Here is a 14,537-nt window from a genome sequence, read left to right as displayed (position 1 = left end):
GGACCGGCTGGCTGACTGCTTTTCACCCTCGTCTCGGATCGTGGTAGCTTGCCGGAACGGGAAGGCTGGCGGAAATAAAAGGGACAAAGAGGGAAAGAGAGAAGGCAGCAGCTATCCAATTACATTGAAAACAATAGTCTTAAGTGCTCGCGGCGGTCCGTTCTGGCCTGCCCGCCCCTCCTGCTCCATCCTGCGCGCCACCGCCGCGTGCTTTTCCACGAGGGTCGTCCACCCCCCGCGCCGGGGGCCGGCTCGTGACGATGCACAACTTTGACTCCCTGAAAGTATTACCGCGAGAAAGTTGCAGGTAACACTCCGCGAATTGAATGAATATTGCACACGCCTCTCATTCCTCCTGGCTGAGAAGTTCCTCGATTAAGAAATGAGCGGGCGGTTGACGAGGGGATAGATGTCGAAGGTAGGTGAAAAAGTAAACTTGAAGCGAGGAGGTAAAAAAAAGAAATCGAGAACTTTGCTGGATTTTTCTGTTGTTGAGTATATCACAGTGTATTCTTGTGTAAAAAAATTAAGGTTCTCTTTCGCGGTGCGAAGATAAAGAAATCAAAGACGAAGAATCAAAAATAAAAAATAAAAGAACGTGGAAAGATACCAGGCGGCTGTTGGGAGAATGAAACATCTGATTTAATAATAAACGAGGGAAGAATAACGCGAGAAGCGTAAATAACGAGCAACAATGGGCGCGTAAAGGAGAGACGATGCGACTCGAAACAATGAAGAAGTTTCGCGGAGAAAATAACTTGAACGCGACTGAAGTTAGGACGAAAGATATTTCGAATGCAGGGGACCTTGAAACTTCGGCAGACTCCAAGGAACGTATGCCAAAAATCTGAGAGTGGCAGGCAGTTTCAGTCGTGAGGCTAGAGCTACGAAGTTGCTGATGTGAAAATGCCACGTGATATACAGGGCGTGTAGGTGCAAGTACTTACTTACGTACGCAAGTTCGACGTTGGCGCGAATTCCACGCTCTTTCTGTGACAAATGGCGCCGTAGTAACCGCGATTTGTTCGTTCAGCGAGGGCTTTAATGTCGCCGCGAGAACTAACGAAATACAAGAGATGAAAATTAAGATGCACGACGCATTGTCCCCGCGGGACTGGCGTTTATCTTGCGATGTAATTAACACGATCATCCGCGAATCGCGTGCTTGTCCTTTGTTTCTTATTTTTTTCCAACGTTTCATTCAGTTTCGGCGCTCGCCCATTCATAATGCAAGATACCATTCTATGCTCTGACAGCTCATTCAATTATCATTTTAATCTCGTGGAATATTGATTCGGTTATTTGCTACGTCTTGAAATATGCACGCTATCGTTTAAAGCGCGTGGATGTTTACTTATATATGCATGATGTGATTCGATCGTGAAATTTCGATGGAAGGAAATTTTGTGCATCACGTGTATAATGTAACATCATCACGAAAAAATTAATTTTCAGCATTTAGTCGCTGTATTAATTAAAGCTTTTTATTCTGCGAAGTCGGACGGATCCTTCTAAAATTATTAACGTTGTTTCAAACAGTACGCGCTTCTAATTATCAATTTGCTTTCAGTCAATACATTCCACTATTCTTCGTGATCAATAATGTTATTCCCCGGAATGCTTGAAACATTTGGAGGAGACATTACATTAGAGGAGAATTCCCATTTTCACGAATTATTTTTTTATCCGGTAAACACCGTGCACACGGATTAACGTGTAATTCATAAACCAAGGCATTCCGCGGTGAATGTTTTCGTTCTAACGGGCGCGCAAGTTCGGTCACGTGTCGTTCGTCTTCCTGTTGCTCCGGCGCGCATCGGAGCGGCCGGCGTTGCCGCAAGTGCGAAATTAATGCGAGCAGTAACTTCGCTGGAAGAACGATGAGATTTATATACGAATTTATGGACTCGCGCAACAAGACCGATGGAATAACCGAGGAGTGCATCATTTATGCATCTAGCTCCGCTTTCGCCGCCGCGCCTTTGAGTTGTTGCCAATGGCGAGTTTCCCTTTCCCACTCGTGTCACGGTGAACCATTCTTTTTTTTCTCTCTCTCTCTTTCTCTTTCTTTTTCTACGAGACGTGCAAACACTCGGACGTGACATGTCATAATCAAAATTTGAAGCTTCGTTTATTCGGCTGATCAAAGAGTAACTACGTTCTTTTCAAGTGCAAATTTTCCTTGAACAATGTAGTGACAGCATAATTCTTCTCGATTACCTTTCGTCACTTCCAGGTTCAATTCTGCGTTCGAAAGAGTTCTTATCTTTCTTCGACAAAAGAAAGTTACAGGAAAGATTTGATACCCTCGTCAGTGGATAGTGGAATTCAGCACAGCAATTCTGACACTGTCGTAGTTTAGAAGCTTCTCACATGCCGCCATACACGTTAGACAATTTTTTTATGAGCTTGCACATCTCCTTTTCAGAAGTAACACGACGAAATTGTCCTTTTTCCAATTTTCCATTTGTACTTTGACAAATTAGAATTGTGTTATCACTCTTGCGTGATTAATCCTTAAGCGACTGAAATGAAGAAATCACGATTGGATTGAAGTGTTCATTTTCGTATAAATAACGGTACGAGGCGACAGCATTAAAATTTACTATCATTTATTTTAACATCAACATTTTCCAACTCCCGTATCGCAAATACTTAATCTACGAAGCGTTTCAATTAATCTACACCGTATTTACGCGAGGCCAGCGTAGAACCATAATTACAAACGCTCCTCGTTAAGGAATTACTTTGGCAAACAAAGTTGCAGTCGGAAAAGTTAATACGTCCCGTTAGGAAACAAGTCCCCTCCCGAAAGGGTAACGCTGAAACGCAACAAGAGAATAATTTACAACGACCTAGCGTGCGACTGGCGACGAAGTTGCTACGATCATTCCTGCGGCCACTAAATCCCGCACGATCCGTGTAAACCTGTGTCGTCCCTGTGGCTTTATCGTCGCGGATCCTTCGATTTCCTTTAATAATTCGCCGTACAGAGATTATCTTGTAAACTGCCTATCGGAGAGAGAGAAAGAGAGACGTGTCCCTCTACCATTGACCTTTTCTCCCGGTGAACTCCGTCTTCCCTGAAAGCCAATACGAGCCAGCAACGAGCGAGCGATCGTCGCGCGTGCATCTGCATCAACGCGACATCGTGATAAAACGCGCGCTGGTCCGTTATACGAGTCTTTTTTTTAATTTTTTTAATTTTTTGTTCACCACTCCTCTCTCGCTTCTTTCTCGTTTTTTCCTCCTTCGCTCGCGTACGTACGTATTTCTCTCCCGTATATTTTTTCCACTTCTCTCTCTCACTTTTTTTTTTTTTTTATTATTATCGTCGTTGCCCGGCAATAAATAGTATTTCGCAGGTGCGTCCAGACGACGCGACGCCGTGTAATGCGACTGCTGTCGCGCAGATAAAAGTCCCCCGGTGCCATCTATGCGCTCTGTGCACTTACCTGTTACGCGATAAATCACTCGATAAATTGTTTAAAAGCATAGACTGCCCGGGGAACGCGGAACGGCCCGGGGCTTTGCCCTCACTTCGACGCCGTGTCGTCGTAAATAACGCGTAAGTTGCGACCTCCACGGCTCGCCTCCGCGTTCAGTAAGGAAGATGTAACGTCAGCTAGAAACGTTCTCGAATTTCCAGCGAGAAGGTGTACGTCTCGTTGGATTAATCGCACGTGTCGCGTTATCACACGGTGTTTTGCAAAATGCGCGTCGCAGTTTCGATTCACACGAGGGAGGATGGTTATTAAATTTGTTCGTTTTCCTTCTTTTTGTTGCAGCATCCGTACCCTTCGGAAGACCAGAAGAAGCAGCTCGCTCAGGACACGGGGTTGACGATTCTTCAAGTTAACAACTGGTGAGTGCTGAAAGAAAGTTTCTCCGTATTGGATTGTTCGAAGAATTCGTGGCGAAATTTACGGAAACTCTTACATAGCTTACGATGAATGCCTACAAGCTCTCAGAGCTTGATAAAGTCAGAATAGATAGTACGGTGTAATTCTGAACGTTACACAGTTAAAATTCAATATTTTTCGTTTCCAACGCGTTTTCATAATAATGTTTCCCTCCGATCCTTTCAAACCAGGATTAGAACTTAATAATTTGTTCGAATGATAATTCGTTACGAATTTTCCGAACGACTCAATCCATTGCACGCGTTATTACAGCCCCACGTAAAGAGCAAATGATTTGCTCTCCAACGCAAGGACACATTCTCGATCTCACCCTCGCTTGTCGGTGAGAAACACACAAATTTCTTTTCCCTATTGCACTCGGTCGCAACACACCGATATTATCCGTAAAATCTGACTTGCATTAGGTTTCCGTTGGTTGGCCAAGCTGACGGAAACGGTGAAACGGCGACAAGTAGATCGGTAAGGCGCGTCGATCGCGCGAAATACGAGCGAACACGTATAGACGACCATGGTGGATTTCGAAATTCCCGCGATACCTGTCGCCGCGCGGCCATTAAGATGTGGCATTGTCAAGCCCGCGGGATTCCTAACGTGCCCCCTATCGTAGATAAAGCCGCGGTTTCAATGAGGAGGGGGTTCTTGCGTTCCGTTCCGAAGGAAAGCGAGCGACCGAGCGAAGCGGAAAAGAATTTGACGTATCGGCGTGTCAGCTGGGAACTTAGGAATTCGATCTTTGCGAGTAACTGGTAGTTACGACAAAGTGGAACGTGTCGATCGTAGGAATCTTTCGACATCCGACGCACGCACAAGCCGGGCACCTTTTATCGAGAACAACTTTTATCGAAGCCGAAGCGATCGAAAGGAGGACAAATCACGAGGAGAACAAAGGGCGTATCAAAATCGTTTTCTCCATCGAGCGATCGATCGATTCGCGTTTCCCACGTTCCCGCGTGCAACAGTCATCGTCGCGGCTCGACTTTCACCGGTCGTAAAGCCTAACGACCCGCCGGCAGTGTCGCGTTGTTCCGCGATTATTTCTTCGAAACGCGAGCTATCCGACTCTGGTTGATTTCGTCGACCACACACGCGTTAACACGACCAGCGAGGCGAGATTTCCCCGTTGCGGAATGAAACCGTAACGCCGTCGAGCGTTGCCGATGGGAGAAAGACACGTTTGAAATAATACGTATGTACGTATTTCGCTCGGCGCGACACACCAGGTAGGCGAGCAGCTTGTAAAACGTTTATGCCAGTCCGCTTTATGCGCCTTTAATCTCGGCGAGAAGTGCCGTGCCGGATTATACCAGCCGCTATTATGTAGCGACTTTACGATTTTCGTATCTGGGCCGTCGAGCGAGCGCAACGAAGAGAGGAGAAGTCGTTCTCTTTTCCTCTCTCGCTCACCGACCTCTCGATTTCCCGGACAAACGAGCGTTCCCGTTCCACGTCCCCCTTTTTGTTTCGCCTCGCGAAACAAACTCGTTCCTTCGTTCTTGCTCCTCTCGTCTTCGACGTCGCCTCTCGTTCGTGTATCGCGGCCGGCAGTACCGTAAATCCCGCGGAATTTTGACGCTACCGATAAACGCACTCACGGAGCGCGTGTACACCGTCCCGAGATTTTCGGTCGCCGCGCGCCATAAACGCGATAGCCCCGAGGTTGTTGCGAGATTCTTCTCTCGGTTGTACAAGCGGCGGTATCGCCGGCTGACCAGGATCTCGGACGATCGCGAGGAACAGGTTAACAGGGGCCCCTCGTAGGTGGCTGCATCCGCTCAGAACGCGGCTGCAGGTGCGGCTGATAAGCTCGACAAGGCGTTCTGCCTCTGCTCTCGCGATACTTTCCCCACCGATCGATTTTCTAATCCCGATCTCGTAGCATTCAGTTGTTACACGAGCGTTGTTCCCGACAAATTCAATTGATCTATCCGGAAATATCCATCTTCTACTCGTTCTTTTATTATCGCGCGAGAATCTTGGAACAATAATCGTTAACAGAAACATTTCGCGAATGCGTTGCTGATATATATATATATATATATGGAACGCGTATTACGAGTTGCTCGCTGCCTCGCAGTTAAATGTCGACAGATTTTTTTCACATTCTCTCTCTTTCTCTGTCTGTCTTTCTTTTCATCGACGCTCGAATCGAGATAAAAAGAGCGCAAGAAACGAAGAGGGAGAAAAAAAGGGGAAAACACGCGCTCGAGATTCCAACGAACGAGACGGCGAACGAAGTAACATTTTACGACCGTTTCGCGTTACCTTACCGATGCAATTTGCCGTACGCGGAATGCCGGTCCGAAACGATCGCAATTAATAAGCCCGTTGCCTCCGTTCCTCTTATGATTCATAATGATACGGTTAATCGTTCGACTGCTGTTTATGGCCGGCTGATATTAGCCTCGCCGGACACGGTCGCCTTTCGTTTCGTTCTCCGGGAAATGCGAGTTTAATCGCCGATGCATCCTTCGTCGGATTATCGTACTCCTAAAGTCGTGACTTTGATGGCCGGTGGCGCGTGTACAATTTTCAACTTCGAGCTTCACGGTCGTAAAACGGCGGCAGACTCTTCACGGCGAATCGATAATTTTCGTAGGAAATTGGCAACAGCGATGGTTGTTTTTCAACCGAGGCATTTTATTTTAACGTTATTGACTATACGATACGTGTTTCCCAAATTTGTTCAATTCGTTAGAATCAACGTTGAGCTTACAATTAGCTTAACATGTTTGCGGTGAGAAATTCTAAACGTACGTCGCATACGTCGTACAATATAATAAATAGAGTATTTAACGTAACGGCGGTCGTGTGAAGAAATCAGATTTCGAAATATATCTATTTATTACCAATGTATATGTTCTCTCAATCAGCATGGTATATCGGTAAATTTCATAAATAACAATAATAGCGTCTAATTCGCCTGAATTTTTCAATACTTACAATAAAATAATAATTATTAACACAAACGTATAGATGTACGCGTACGGTTCAAAGATAAAAATTCAATGAGATCCACGTGGCGTCGGAGGAAGCTTCTGAACAAAGTCCTCGAAGAGTGCCGCGCCGCGGGAGAAAAGTTAATTCCGCGCGATCCGCTGCGAGGTCGCGGGAAAGGGTTAAGACGAGCCCGAGAGAGCACCCTCGTGGAAGCTTAGTGCGTCCTGTCCCATGAAATCCCCCGGTTTCTTCGAGTTGATCCACAGTCTCCCCCCTCCTCCCGATCCTCGCCGCTCTCTTTACAGAGGAGCCGCTCCCCTTGGCTCGTATCTCGCTATCTTGATAGATGTTTCCGCGTAACACCTGCGCCAGCATCCGAATTACGCCGTTGCCCCTGTTTACCGTGACGTTTAAGCGGACCCCTCTCCCCCGCCTGTTCGTTCTTTCTCACCCGAACAAGTTCTTGGAAAATACGCGTTCCCTCCCATTGCTGTCACCCATTGAAATTTCGTCGCGTCGCTGCAGAATCGTTTACCGGGGGGTTGGATTTCCGTTTAAACGTTTCCTTTTCGGATTTATTCCGGGGGATTACGAAACGGTACGGGAGAAAATTCTCAATTTTTTCTGAATCGTTGCGTCGTCTCTTGCAGTTGCTGCAACTTTCTTCGTACGTGTCTTAAAATTTAAAAATTACAAAATTACAGTAATTGGTTATAACTTGAAAGCAAACTTCAAGTTTAAGAAGTTTACTCTAAAAAAAAAAAAAAGAAAAGAAAAGAATGTTCTTGTCAGGAATGATCGAACTCTGTCGATATATATATATATATATATATGTATCGGTGTCTTTGAACTGAGAATTTTGTTTGCACCGTTCCAGGTATTTAAGAGATTCTTGAAAGCTGCCCAAGGTTCAGTAAACCTCGCCGAAGATCCGAAATAATTCGCGTTCCCGTTCGCGTTGTGGTCGCAGGGGGATGAATCAGCCAAGGAGCCTACGGCCAGATATAAAATACGAAACGAATTGCCCCGCGTTTCCCGTCTTCGTTCTCCGTTGCACGCGGTGCGTCCGGAACGTCTGCTCGCGTTTCCCCCCGTTGCATCGCGACGCCACGGAGACGCGGGTTGTTTGCCACGCGTATAAATAAAATCGTCGCGACGAGCACGTATAATAAGAAGGAAAAGGAGGATGTTGCCTCGGGACACGAATTGAAACGGATAAGGGGATGAAGGATGAAGGGTGGCGGACGTGGAGCGCGGTAATTGAGCACAAATCAAGTTTAAGGAGCCGGTCGGGATTTCTTTTTTTTTGTCTTTTTCTTTTCTTTTTCTTTTATCGAGCCACGCGTTAATATTTATTTGGTGCAGGTTACAGCGACGCCCACGCGATGCCACGATAATTGCGCGGCCGCGTCCCGAACAGTGTTAATTGCGTCGCGGCGATGCAACCGCTCGTTAGGCTAGAGAGAGAAAGGGAGAGAGAGAGAGAGAGAGCGAATGGAGAGATGTATGCATCTCCGACCGCGACGATGCGACGCGCGCGGAATTTTTGGCAAGGCTCCCTGTTTACGTGCTCCCCCGTGCCGCCAATATTTTCTCAGGCATCTGTCCATATCGCTGACATTTTCCCTCGCTGCCGGCCTCGTAATTAACCGTAACCGGTGTCCACGCGCAAATTAGTAGCGCATAACTTTTCGCCGGTCGACCAAGCTCGATGCATCCGAAATAACCTCGTCGAGGCTGGTCGCATTTTCGTGGTGGCTTCGAAGTTAATCAAGTCGATGGTGGTTTGACCAGAAACGAGAAAATTACGAAAATTACGTGAAAAAGGAAAGGAATGACGAAGTTGCCGATCTTTCCGACTCTGTTCCCATTTCTTCGCCAAGAAGATCCTCGCGAAAGCTTAAACCAACACGAAAGCGGCTCGGAAAGAAAGCCGGTTCTCTTTCTTTTTCCTTTCCATCTTTTTCTTTCACCTTTCTTTCTTTCTTTCTTTCTTTCTTTTTTTTTCGCGCAGACCGAAAGTGCGGACTGTGATGTATGCTTCGCGTGGGTGGGCAGGTATAAGGGCGCACGTAGGCGGACCCCGAAGCTTACGAGGCTTGCACTTGCGCGCCGGCGAAGTGTATGCGAGAGCCACGGCAATTTCTTCGTGGCGCGATAAGTTTCGTGATATATTTCGCCGGGGGAAACTCATGTTTCCGTAATGCAATTAGAGCGTGGCCGTTGCACCATGGAACGTTACCTCGGACGAGGGCTGCGTTCAGGGACGACGACGACGACCAAGACCACGACGTCGACGGCCATCGCACGATGGTGTTTCCCCCGCTTAGAAATAGCCGGTCTAATTAGAATACTCCAGACAAATGAAACAATTCGTAAATAAAACGCGTTCTCGCCGCGTTTACGGGCAAAGAAGGACAAAATCCGCCCTCCCCCATCTCCTGGTCGCCACCCCTTTCGCGTTCTTCTTTCCGTGATTCTTCCCTCGTCGCCTGCTTCGTTTTCTCCGTTTGCTGCCTCTGTTTTCTCTTTCTCGCCGCCTTCGCCCACAATTTTCCGTCACATATATCAGCCCGGACAGTAGTTAGAACCGTTGCCAGCTTGTTACCGCGTGTAACCCTTCGTGATCCTTCGCTGCACAGCGTACACGCGCTAACTTACCAGGCATCGTGTATCGCGGGGATGAAACAGCTCTCGAATCGAGTTCAAAATGAAACTCACCCGGCCGAGGCGAAGTTTCGCTCGTTATTTTCTCCTGGCGAACTTTGTTCATCTCGTAAACATTGAACATGGAAGTCGAGTTGTCAAATCGTTCCACAACATAGGAAAAGAATATAAAAATCCTAACAACTCCATCTAAGAAGAAACTGAGTTTAAACTTGAAGTGAATATCATTTAATATCGTTAGTATCAAGTTTGATCAAAATAAATATCATGTTCCGTAAATTACGATTTCCTTGCTTCATTCGAATATCAACTACGTGAATTTTCATCTTACGTTTAAACCCTGTCACTACAACCTTACCTGTTATTAAAATTAAAGTGATTCGACTGTTCTCGATTGAGATCGCTTTGTCATCTGGGATTTAACAAAACTGAACGATTAGTTCAATTTCACGGGATGCACGCTTGTTCACACAGTATGATACACGACTGTCGCTACTTCCGTTCGTGTTTCTCTTGCAACGCAAATGTGTACTAATATTTCTGCTAATTTAACCGTAGCGTCCCCACCACGTCGTATCTGGCTAATAAACCAGAGGTTATTTATCGGTCTGCCCATCGCCTGCCGCCCCACGTGTCGGTGACTGCCACTTAAGCCGTTTATTTCGACGTCGAGCGTCCGACGCGTTTTTCCTCCGGCCGCGAGGCATCTATTCCATTTACTCTATTTCGTCGAAATAATTTTATCGCCTAGGCCGTTCGTTTCGTCGGCACCTTCTTGCTTCTTGTTGACGATCGCTTCTCGAGAAGACTCCGGTTGTTCGCCAACCTCACTCGAAATAAGTTCATCCACGTCCGGCCCGTTCGCGCCCGGCGACGCGCGTGTTCACGTAGACGTTGCGCAATTTGCACTGAAATCGCACGTTTATCTCGTTTCTCGACTTTGTTGGAGCGCACAACTCGTGTCGGAGAAATTCAAGCGAGAGAAAAGTTTAATAAAGATACGACAAGAAACGAGTAAGAAATTATTCGGATGTACTTTCTGTGAAAAATTAGGATTTCATTTTATGAAAAATTGGTCATTTCGGTCTCTGAGCGTTAACTCACCTCGTCGCTTCAGTGTTTAACATCCAACGTAATTTTAATACAACCTATTCATTATTCATTATATCTTTGCGAAGAATCTGTGACATTTCTATTTAGCCTCGTAAACTACTATTAAAATGTTTTCCAGCTTTGGACCATTTTAGATCTTCTGGGCCAACAAAAATTTGAGTACAATGTAACCTGTATTATCTATGAGAATATTTGAAACAACTTTTATAGGGGAACAATCAATTGAAAAAATATATTTATATGAATGAAAAGAGTATGAAACATTTTAATAATAACACTGAACTCGTTTTTTAGATAACAGTTTATCAATATTTGATAACAGGTAGTGACAATACGAAGAGTATTTTCGAGATACTGTGCCCTCTTATGGGAAAGAAATCTGCTTACAAATATAAGAGACGTCATAAACATTCATGGTTAAATATTGTCAAATAATAAAGTTCTTATTCAGTTATTCCAATTTTGGAACAGCGGTTTAAAGGTCGCACGCGAGTTGGACACGAAGCGTGAGTTTCCTTACGATCGCCTCTTGCCTGAGCACTTCGGTCGCAGCAAATTTCAGCGCGTACGTTGGTTAATCAATTCCCGGAGAGGTCTCGTTCTCGCCTCAGGTGTGCTCATTTTGCTCTTTGCTCCGGCGGCTGTCGACGAGTATCGCGCGTAGCGCCGCGAGACTCCCTTTCTTAACATCGCGTCCGAAATAATTTTATCGGCCAGGCCATTTATTCCCGCGCCGCGTGCCCCGCGCCATTCGCGCCCCATCGTCGCGCCGAGTCGTCGAGGAGGTGTTTTTCTTCGCGGGACGCAACGCTTGTCGCGTACACCGCGATTTGCTCTATTTGACCGGACGGTTGAAATAATTTTATCACTTACAGCTGCAAACCGGCGGGCCTCCGCGGCCGCTGTCTTAAGAGGATTTCGATGTTAACGGAGACGAAGAGCGATTTCGCTTAAGCCTCCGCGGGACGACGCTTAATCACCGCTCGAAATTTACCGTCCTCCGACTCGGCCTTCGTCCCCTAAGAAGGGGGAAAAGAGGTTGGCACACTTGGTTTCTCTCTTGGAACCGAGCCGTTCGTTTAAACTCTCGTTCTCCAGACGTGACTAGTCCGTTTTTCATGAGAAAGCAATGTTAATTTCGTGGATGCAGCGGTGAATCAATTTTTTGGATTTTGTCGCTTAGTTGGAACAAATCTGTATAGTTTTCGCTTCGCATGTTTCTCCGTGTCATCTTCTTAGGAAGAAGCTTATTTCTATTGAAAAACACACGTGAGTTGTGATTCTGTTTATAAAACAGTTTATACATCTTCTGTCTAAGTAATTTTGAAATGACCGAAAAAGATGGTCGCATTGTCAACTAGTATCATCCCAACGTGTTTCAAACTCGTGTAACGTAATTAACCAAAACAGACTTTGTCACATTCCACGTCCAATTATTCAAACTTCCTGATCCATTAAATTCATGATCTTCATCTCTGCGAAGATATTTTGCAATTTTAATCGCGTAAGTACTGTAAGGTACAAGTAGTTGCTTAAAAGTGTCCTTCAAAAAATTCCAGTTACTTCCCTACCAACTCAGTACGTGTTGTTCGAACGTACAGGGGTAGTAACTCGTTCGCTCGCCCGAAGACAAACCTTATCAACCTTATCAATCCCGCTAACGAACCTAACACGATTGTCATCGTTGTAGCTTATCGAAAGAACCGAGCTAGCTTTTTCCGCTTGGCGATACGATATCTCCTCCGTGCCGAACGAATAAGGAATAACGTCCACCGATGTAATTTCGCATGCACCGATCGGCTACAAGCACTCGAGCCACCCCGCCTCCCTGCCTCGTCGTTGTCGCGGTTCCTCGAGCGGATCGTTAACATCATAACTGTACGTCGCGCGGGTAATTTAGACCGCTGTAAAACCACCAAGCAGTCCTCGGTCCCGGCGGTGGTGCACGTTGCAAAACGTGTACGTACACGTACACAAACATATTCCGCGTTTACACGCGCGCGCGCGCGCGCGCGCGGACACATTCGGCTGTAAGCGACTTGCTAACGAGACGTTTCGTTTTACAAAATCGAGACCCGGGCAGCAGCTACGCGAATAGCGCCGTAAATCCCCGCGACCGGATGTTAATATCCCTCCCAGCCCCTCTACCTCCTCACGGTTCACGCAGCAGCACCCTCTTCTACTTGTATCGCGTGATACGCAAATATTGTTGCCACCGGGTGCGCGCCGATGTCGCAGTTCTGAGCGCAATGGCCGTTAAAACGTCACTTGACCGGCCACGTTAGCGAACTAATCTCTTTTACGCGTTCCGCGAAAACCAACGCGTGGCAAAACGTCGGCGGGATGGAATGATGGCCGATGGTAAATCACCCGGCGAGACGCGGAGGTGCGGCAATGTGTTCCGTCCGTGTTGAACGTTGAACCATCGCAGAGAGCCACAGCCAGAGATTCAGTTCGCGGAGTTCAAATAAGACGTGGCGATTGATTATCGCGTTCGGTTAGACTCTTTCGGTGTGTGTTTTACACGACGCGAACGCGGAGTTTCGATAACGTTCCGATCGGTGGGATTGTACGTACAGGTTGTTTCTTCTCTCCGTTTTCTCGTTTTCTCTCGTTCCTCCTCGTGGGACGCGTTCCGTTTGCATCCCGTGTAAGGAGCGATTCGGCTCGAATCCGAATCGAAGATTAGGCGCGAGAGCTGGGGAACAGTCGATTCGCCGCAAATGAGCTCGTTCCGAGGAAGCGAAGACCTTTACTGCAGCACACACAGAGCCAGGGTAAACGAGAAATTGATTTTTCGCTGTGCGTGTGCTAGGAAAATTGATCTATCCTCCTAGCGAATGTCCCGAGTCTTGTTTGAAAATTGTACGTTTGACGTTTGTATCCAAGGATTGCGGTATTAGATCGCGGAAGATATGAATTATGTCTTTACGAGTGTTGTTCTTTGGAGTAAATTGAACACTCGAGCGTGAAGATCCGATTTCTCGATAACTATAAATTATTATTGGCAATTTATCAATGCAGCACTACACAATATGGATGCAATATATGAACGTGTTACACGCAGTTGTGTAGTTGATAATTCTCCGTGTAGTGAATAATTGAAACTATACTCTATCACAGATACAAAGTAACCCTCATTTAGTCAAGAATTATGTGTTGAAAAATACTCGAATTGAGATATATAAATGCACTAATTAAATTTCAAATTAGAAAAAGACTCCGAATATGGTAATACTTGAAAGTCGTGGTAAGCAATCAGTATTATCACACGGGTTCATTCCAGATGACAGTATGATTCAAAATATTTAGTGGAACTTGGTTCAAGAAATGTCGAAAGTTCTAAATATTCCGCCATTAACTGTGCACAGACATTTAAAGGTGGAAAGTGAATTTTCGATCGTTGCAACTTTCTTGCTAGCAAAATATATGACAATATTGACACTAAGGCGTCGAAAAATATTTCAATGGAAAACTAAAAAAATTTCAGCGACTAAAAAGGACGAGAAGAAGTTGGTTTGGATTACACGTTTCATTTGCAGGTATATTTCAAATTTTGCTCAGATATATTACGAATGAGTATTATAAAAGACGGGACGAACTTACGACCCTGATGATTCCAAGCTCGATGCAATTCGAGACCCTTGAATTTCTGTGGATCGCGGAAGATCCGAGCATGCGACAAGGCACTTGCAACTTCAGCACACACGTGGCTGCTGCTGAAATTCTGTTGGGTAACCGAAGCCCCCGCGCTCACGCTCGGCCGAGTCGAAAATCTTGGGGCAGCCGTGTAAGGCGCGCCAGCGGCGCGAAAAAGGGCCTCGAGGTGATGGAGTGACGCGATACGATCCGCGCGCACCGGTGACACCGCACACCCGGCTGACTTACGGTGCCTCG

General features: G+C 46.2%; 1 protein-coding gene across 1 annotated transcript in view; it reads left to right on the top strand.

The window, feature by feature from the left end:
* Positions 1–409: 409 nt before the first annotated feature.
* The window catches only part of LOC122533151 (homeobox protein homothorax-like), a 90,802-nt gene continuing 76,674 nt past the window's right edge, over positions 410–14,537 (top strand). Inside the window, exons 1-2 of the mRNA XM_043662584.1 lie at positions 410–418; positions 3,789–3,865. Of these exons, the coding sequence (XP_043518519.1) occupies positions 410–418; positions 3,789–3,865 (86 nt within the window). The remainder of the gene's footprint in view (positions 419–3,788; positions 3,866–14,537) is intronic.

This window comes from Frieseomelitta varia, unplaced genomic scaffold (assembly GCF_011392965.1).
Source record: "Frieseomelitta varia isolate USP_RPSP 00005682 unplaced genomic scaffold, Fvar_1.2 scaffold_499, whole genome shotgun sequence".
Taxonomy (NCBI): Eukaryota; Metazoa; Arthropoda; class Insecta; order Hymenoptera; family Apidae; genus Frieseomelitta; species Frieseomelitta varia.
Note: the sequence above shows the minus strand (reverse complement) of the source record. Positions and strands in the feature narration are given on the sequence as shown.